Raw genomic sequence first — 8,248 nt, 5'->3', positions numbered from 1 at the left:
GGCTACAGAATTTTTATCGTATTCGGATATGCACTCCTCGGGATGATACATTAATGCGAGTGTGTAGTGAAAAAATGAAGCAAGCAGTCATTGAGTAATGAGCTTTTATGTTTCTGGTACCACACTGGACAAATAAAGATCTTGAAAACTATAAAAAACCTCATATGGTAATATTCAGATTTCTCCAAGAATAATGAACCGATTTGTACGATTTTTTCAGGGCAGCTCCTTAGTACCTGGCATAGTATAGTACACGTTTTTTTTTTTTTGATAAATTGACCAAAAACAAAATGGCCGCCAAAGACATTTTATATGGAGAATGTCGGTCCCCCGAGATCATCAATGATATATAATATCGACAAAATGGTGTAAAAATATCGAGAAACAAACAAGTTATCGCGATTTGAATATTTTTTAGTGGTAAAAAATGAAGCTGCCGGTAGAGGGGTTAATAACTGTGGAAATGAAGAACACAAGCTGATAAGCAGGCTCTGTCCCAGTGAGGACGTTAATGCCAAGGAGAAAAAGAAAAATATGTTACTAACATATCTGTTATAGTTGTCAATATAGTATAAATTACCATAATTTTAAAAATTAGATTGTTACTAACATTAATATTTTTTAAGCCTTTGTTAAAGTATAATTTAAGCATTCAAATAACGTTGGGATTAATAAAATGTGAGTAGGATGAAATACCCATTATGTGAAAGGTAAAGTTATGAGGGGCGATATATTACAAAAAGTTTCGGATAAGGACGTACGTATAATTTGATGTGTAGGCGTTTCCCATAAAGTTTGGCATAAAGTTTGACTTGAATAGAATTATATGCCTTTTTTAAATGCTATCAACGCAAACAATATTTCATGAACTTATTGCTGTGCTGCTGGGTCCAAGGATGGAAAAAAATCATCTTTAGTGACTAACAATACACTATTTGAATGATCTAAGAGGGCCGTTGTTCTTGCAAAAGCATGATTATAACACCTCATTACGCGCGCTTTGTTAAGATATATGGAACATCTGATGCACTGTTTGTCGCGAGGCAAAGCTTTGTCGGATATTTTAACATGTAGCGATTAACGTTAATCGGATCACATCCACGACATTAATTTTCGCCCAAACCATGTCAGATAAACTTCCGGTTCAAGAATTGCATACTAGGAGTCGAATCTCGGAATAAAAGCTTTAAAATCTTCTAAAAATTATGACTTCGGTTGGCGAACATTTGATCGTTAGCACACATGCTGAATGATGCATTATTCGCGGAGCGTAGTTTGTTATGAAAACTTGACGACAAAAGGTTAATCGTTGTTGCTATGATCGCAGGATAAAGAACAGCCGCGATGCATCATTTATTTTGTCATGATCACTAGATTTCCATTCTTGGCTGGGTCATTTGGCCGAAGTATGTTAGGCCGAAACGCGCTATGCAGCCCACATGCGACTCAGACTGTTTGGCCAACATTGACTCCACCCCCAGGTTGATGCTCATGTTGCTACTTTGCGGTCAACCTGCGGTATATGTGCTGCTTGACGTACCAATTTGACAGTTTGTGAAACCGATTTAACGGTTGGCGAATCGGTCAGCCAAAATCAAACGCTTTTGATTTAGTTTAAACCACGGGTGGGCGGAGTGTGTTTGACGAACTGATTATACTGTCTGCAAGGATGTTGCATGATCATCGCCGTCAGCATGTAATGTAGCTTCGGCGTTCCATGGACTGCCGATGAAGGTGGGTGGCAAGTCAGTGTCCTAGCAAATATGCGCTCTTGATTTGTTTCTATATATTTCACTTGCATTTTCCCACTATCTCTATCCTATTTCTTTAGCAAATCCACCAAAAGTTCTACCTGTGATTCCATCAAAAGTTCTAAAAGGATTTCCTCCAGGGATTGTACAAGGAATTTCTAGAAGAATTCCATCAGGAATTTTACCAGCCTTTTCTTCAGGTATTGGTGTAGAAATTTCTTGAAGAATTCTATCAAAATTCCTCCTTGGATTTCATCGGTAATTCCTACATGATTCGACCAGGTTTCCTCCAGAAGTTTAAACAAAATTTTGTCCAATGATTTAAGTAGGAATTCCTGTAAGGATTCCTTAAGAAATTCCTTATGAAAGTTCACATGGAATTCCTCACGAGATTTCATCAGGTGTTTCTGAAGGGATTCTATCAGGAATTCATCTAGGGATTTCTTTTGATGTTCTTCCAGAGATTCCACCAGGATTTTCAATTACCAGTTATCAGTTCAAGTTTCTATCAGAAGTTAATGTAAGGATTCCCCCAGGAACTCCATCAAAATTTCCTCCAGGGATTCCATTAAAAGCTCCTACAGGGATTCCAGCAGTAGTCCCTCTAGGGATCATGAGTTATTCTGGGGATTTCAACACGAGTTCGCCCAGTAGAACTTCTAAAGGTTCTACGATGAATTCCACGTAGGATTCCATCAGAGTTCCTTCTGGGTTTCCAACATGATTTCCTCTATGGATTCTATCGGAAGTTCTTCCTATGATTTCATCAAGAGCTCTTCAGGGGTTTTCATCAGAAGTTCTTTTAGGGGTTCCATCAGGAGTTCCTTCAGTCATTCCAACTAGAATTCTTCCAGGGATTCGATCAGAAGTTCCTCCAGAGATTCTACTAGGATTTTTTTCTGAGATTCCACCTGGAATTCCCCCAGAGAATTTATTAGGAGTTCTGAATGTGTTTAAGTATGGAATTCCTCCAATTTTTTTTTGAAAAATCACCAATATTTTTGCGAGAGGATTCTTTGAAGAAAAAAGTGGAAGATTTTGTGCAAGAATTTATTCAAGGTTCCCCGGAGGATAATCTGGGAACCTCCCAAAAAAATTCATTCGGAGTCTCTAAAAAAATTCCTGTTGAAATCCTGTGAATGGAAGCTTTGGTGAATTCTTTGGCAGTGTTTCTAGTGGAACCCTTGAAAAAATTGTGTTAGAATTTCTGGAGCAAATCTCTGCATGTATTTCTGTTGGAATCTTTAACGGAATTTCTGGAGAAAATCATGTAGGAATTCTTAAAGCAATCCCTGGAAAAATGTTTAGATTATTCGTTGTTTTTTTTTGTGGAATTTTTGAAGGAAGAGTTGAAGAATTCTTTTGGGGAGTTTTTGTATAAATCCCTGGACGAATCTGTAGAAAAATTACTACAGAACCGCTGTAGAAATTCCTGGTAGAATTTATTATGGACCTCTCGGTGGAATTTAAGGAGGAATCCTGGAAGGAAGCCCAGTCAATAAAAGTCTTGGGGAAATCCTTGGGGGGATTTCTGGTGATGAATATCTTGAGGAATCCCTGGAAAAGTTTTTCATAGAAGTCGTGATGTGATTCCTGGGTAATGCGTGATGATAGCCTTGCAACTAAATTCTAGAGGAATTTCTGAAGAAATCGTTGAAGAAATTATCATAGCAATTTCTGGAGGAATTTTCGGAGGCAGGCTCATTAATGGAATCATCGAAGGAAATCTTGAATAATTTGTAGACGATCTATGGAGAAACCTCTGGAAAAATGCCAGGATGAATTCCTGAAGGTATGCCTGGAGCATTGTTCCGTAGGAATGTTTGGTTTTATCTGTGGATACATTTCTAAAGGAATTGTTCGATAAAACTCTTGGTAGAATCTCAAGAAGAATTTCTAATGGAATCTCATGACCTCCTGAAAAAAAACTACAAAGTAGAATAACTAGAGGAAACCACTAAAAGATTCTGGATAGAATATTTGGAGAAATTCCCATAGCCATTCCCATATCGATGCCTTTTCAGAATAAGCTCTTTCTTTTCAAAGACCCCTCGAAATTTTAGAGTTTTGCCAGAACGTGAGAATTATAACATCCATTTTTTCCGGCACTTAAATTTTTAAAGTTCTGCTCTTACTGCCCATTCGTAGTAAGGTTTTTGCCCAAAATTTGTAGAAATATTCCCCTAACAGCCACAGAATTCGGAAAAATAACAATCACTGAAAAGACACCGATACATTAATGCTTCCAGTGGACGATTTGCCCCACCAGTACCACACCAGACAATGGACTAGTATGCAACGCCCAATTGCACAGTCGAAATATATTTCTGACGAAAAGTTTTCCGGACTCGATGCGGCTAGATGCTTGGTACCGTAATTTCGGGAGAAAATGATCACTTTTCACTGTTTTCCATGTCTGTTTTCTATGATGTTGCTAATTCCAAACAACTTAATGCAGGAAAACAAGTACAACGGTGAGCCTCATGGGTGTATATGCTTAAATTTTCATACAGTTGTGATTCTAGTGCTGAAAATCGTCTCTAAAATAAAAAATCAAGGAATTCCATTTCGGGGTGAAATTGATCACCTGTCAAAACAATTATTGTTAGTTTTGAAAACAACTTTACTTATTTAATTTGGGCCTCCTGAATCCAAATATGCTTGCCAAATTCTTAACAATGCAACATTCATGGAAATAATAAACAATTAATTTTCAACAATACCGCAGAGAACGCCTAAATGTAGGCAATTTCCGAAGGAATCTTCTGATATCTATAAAAAATTCTATTATTACAACAAAATTAACAAATTGGTACGAATTTTGATGATACAATTCGTTTTGGAGATATATTTTAAGCATCCTTACAAATTTTCAGGTTGACACCATGTCCAAATCCTAGTTTAAAACTATAAGTTTATTGATGTCTGCCAATACCACGATTATGGAATTTTCGATTATTTTCATAGAAATAAACATTCCTTAACACAAAAAGACAATAGTTAAGACAAACAACGTTCATTTACATAGGTTGCATTGATTTCTGTGCTCCATTAGAGGGAAATAAAATCGTGTGACACAACGATCAATTTCACCCTACTGATCAATTTCACCCGAATTTACGGTAACACTAACCTCATGGCCACGAAGCCCACTAACTTGCCGAGATCATTCAAAACAAAGTCTATATACACAAAATTGCGCGTTTGTTTTCATTCTTTGTGCAACTCTCCATTCATAGACTTTGTTTCAAAACATGCGGAGGAATATAGTGTTGCTGTAACAAACTTTGACAGTCGGTCAAACGTCGGTTGCATCAACATGAATCGGTTTGACCAACTTTGGGATTGGTTTCAATGTTGGTCAAACCGTCTGAGCGTATGTAGGCTGCATTAGATTTAATGCCTGGATTATTAGATTTAAAGTCACTGGATCGAATGATGGCAGATATAAAGACAAATATTGTTACAACACTTTTAATCGGAAGCCCTTTCAATTTTGACAGGAAAATGGAGAGTCTTCAGCGGTTCGCTTTTTGCACTTAGCTTCATTGAAGAGAATATCTCTGCTGGGGTAATTGAGGATCACCTGTGACTGTCACCTGAAGAAATGAAAATGGAATAAAAGACTTACTGAGATTTTCCTCAGAACAAGTAATCATTATGAAAAACAGAACCCAATCTGGCATTTCTCGGAAAGGGCTTTCTTTAATAAATGTTAGCAAATTAGGAAGAGAGAGAAACTATTCGATGGCCTATCTCCTTCTTCACAATGAACTAAGCTCATGCACAATGATCACCAAGCTTCATTAGGGTCTATCCCAAAAGAGCACCCCGCCATTCTCATTTTATGATTCGTATGCACGGATCTGCTATGGACTATTTCGGATCAGTATAGGAAGCATCTTGGTTGTTCATTGATTAATTAGTAAATAACGTTTATCCAATAACAACAATTTCTTCGCTAAAGTATATAATTATGCTAGAAAAATAAGTGTTATCCATTTCTGCTGCAGCCTTAGTTTCTAAGCAATCATAAATTATTTTAGCTTTTAACGGAAATTTATTTTGATAATACTTTTGTTTTTCGTTACTTGCGTCAGAAACCAAATTTCACCTCTCTATATGTTTATATCTCTTCAGTTAGGTATATATCACTAGTATGGATCGGTAGATTTCAAAGTTTGAAATTTTTAAAAAGAGTTTCCTAACAATAGTAAAAGTTTTAAACGCAGTAAGTATTGCATTGCTTTTTAGTCAGCTAGATGCCAGTTTGCCAACAGTTAGGTCGCCGTCTTTGGTTCTCTTAATATGTTTTTTGATTGTGCTATATATTATGTCTGATATTCTGCCACGTCATGAATAAATCGTCATCAGGATCATCTGTAATGCAAAAATTGTTTGAGTTTTGATTGTACTTATTCAGTTTATGTAGTTCTTACCTCTTCCAATGACAGTGGGCTAGCTTTTGCTTTGGCATCCAAGCTGTGGTATCGTTCTGAAAATAATCCATTATTACATTTGGCCAGTTCACCAAATTTTACCATCATACCATGAGCTAAGTGTAGTCTTGCCATCGATAACAAGTATCCTTCAAGTGTGATTTGTCGATTCCGGCTGAACCTACTGACTAATGCTTCCAGAACTTTATTGCTAGCGGTGGCCCCTCCTGCCCACAGTAGACCTCGCAGACAGTACGAAGACACCTTGGACGCCCATATACCTCGGCTGAGGGTAGCCGTTCCAGAAGATGATGGTCCACATCGACGGAAGGCTGCCTTCCAGAATCGCATCAGCCCTATCAAAGCTGGGACGTGTTCAATCGATAGCCGACCGCCAAGGGCAGGATCTCGGAGTGCCAGCATTCCTCGGCAAAGCTCCAACGAAGGTCCGCAGTTGATTCCTCCAAGGCCCCGAAATCCTCGATTGTTTCCTCCGTGTGCTTTGAGAATGGCTTGTAACTGGGTGGATTCTATTTCGTGAGGATATCTCGAGCGTAGCTTGTATAAGATTCTCTGAAGATAAAAATGATTAAAATGGAGTGAAACAGAAGGATTAAGTTACACATACCGCGTCAATCGTCCGTTCGTCGCAAAACTCTGCTGCAATGTTGTGAATCACTAGGTTTTCTTCGTTGACTTCCCACACGTCAGTATGTTGATCGGCAAATATTCGCAACAGGAATCTACCTTCTCTGTGCTGTTGAGAGTGTGGCATTACCACGAAATCTCCAGCCGGTAGCGCGAAGAACGTTGCAATCTCTCGTAAGTTCGACAAAGGAGCGAAATCCAAAGGCATTTGCTCGCTGACATACTGAGGAGTCACACGTTGCATTCCGGGTGGAACCTCATAGATCGTGAATCCTATTTCCTCATCTTCGTAGTTTCTACTCCTGTAGCATTCATACTTTTGGGATACTGCAACGACGACGTGAGCTTTGGCTGGATGGCCAGCTGGTACCCGTATTCTAAACTGTGGATTTGTTGCTGTTGTTTCGATAAACTTGTGAGGACCTCCTGCATTGAATCCAGCTCGCCACTGACGAACCGCCAGAGCTGCTCTCCACGGTGTCCGTGTGTGCAAACCCGGTTCCAACGCCCAATCGTCCGGTCCGATGTGAGCTAACCAGATAACCACGAACCTTGACAGAAACTCACTAACAGACATCCAAAATTCACAATCGTTCGACGATCTTGACGACAGCAGTTCTCGATCTCGTTCGTTTAGCGCATTCCATTCCCAGCTACGCTCCGACCAGGCACCGCACCAGACTCCTCCCCATTCTCCACCGATCCAAGGACTACGCAGTCGTATTAGACTGGTATCCCCCGATTGTCCGCTGATTTGCGATGAATCGGAAGAATTGGCACGTACCCTTGCTAAACCTGTTACACTGTAGGGATGCTCCGACAGCAGTCCAGATCGCCTTCTTTTGGTTTCTTTCTCCTGAAATGGGTTATTGGTTATTGTGAATCATCATTTTGAAGAATTGGTGAAAACGACTAATTTTACCACTCCACTAATCGCTACTAATAGGGTTGATCTTGGCACGGCTCCACCCAACAGGGGTCCACTAGGCGGAACACTCTGAACAACGGCTCCGGTAAGGTCCTGCAAGGCACGTCCCACTGTTCCGAACTTGAGGAACGCATATCCTCCATACAATCTGGAATTGAGGTTAAAATTGTTGTAGTTCAGGTTCGAAATGGAAAGAGCGCTAAATTCAACTTGGCATATGCTTTCTCCAGCAGTGCTGCCCAGAAGATGTCCGGTTGAGCACAGTGCATGTGGGCCGGTCGATCGCCTCGTGTTGGCAATCGATCGTCGACTCGAACTTCAACCCATTTGCCCCACTGCCAGAAGCGGAATCTGAAATGGGAAATAAAGTTTGATTGTTATTATTGTGGTATAAATACGAAGGGAACATGCTGCATAGATGGATTGGTTTTTGAAGTTTTCGTTAACGGCTATATAATGATAATTGAATGTTGTTGTAGTTA

General features: G+C 39.4%; 1 protein-coding gene across 3 annotated transcripts in view; it reads right to left on the bottom strand.

Annotated features, from left to right (window-relative positions):
- Positions 1-5,661: 5,661 nt before the first annotated feature.
- Positions 5,662-8,248, bottom strand: part of LOC5571620 (calpain-11) — a 307,260-nt gene continuing 304,673 nt past the window's right edge. For all 3 annotated transcript variants that reach the window (XM_021854158.1, XM_021854159.1, XM_021854160.1), the window contains exons 7-12: positions 7,977-8,117; positions 7,761-7,914; positions 6,819-7,694; positions 6,301-6,763; positions 6,191-6,246; positions 5,662-6,131 (exon numbers count right to left, since the gene is read on the bottom strand). In XM_021854158.1, the coding sequence (XP_021709850.1) occupies positions 6,105-6,131; positions 6,191-6,246; positions 6,301-6,763; positions 6,819-7,694; positions 7,761-7,914; positions 7,977-8,117 (1,717 nt within the window). In that variant the 3' untranslated portion in view covers positions 5,662-6,104. The remainder of the gene's footprint in view (positions 6,132-6,190; positions 6,247-6,300; positions 6,764-6,818; positions 7,695-7,760; positions 7,915-7,976; positions 8,118-8,248) is intronic.

Source organism: Aedes aegypti, chromosome 3, assembly GCF_002204515.2.
Source record: "Aedes aegypti strain LVP_AGWG chromosome 3, AaegL5.0 Primary Assembly, whole genome shotgun sequence".
Lineage (NCBI taxonomy): Eukaryota > Metazoa > Arthropoda > Insecta > Diptera > Culicidae > Aedes > Aedes aegypti.
The sequence above is the reverse complement of the archived record's forward strand: the minus strand, read 5'-3'. Positions and strand labels throughout refer to the sequence as shown.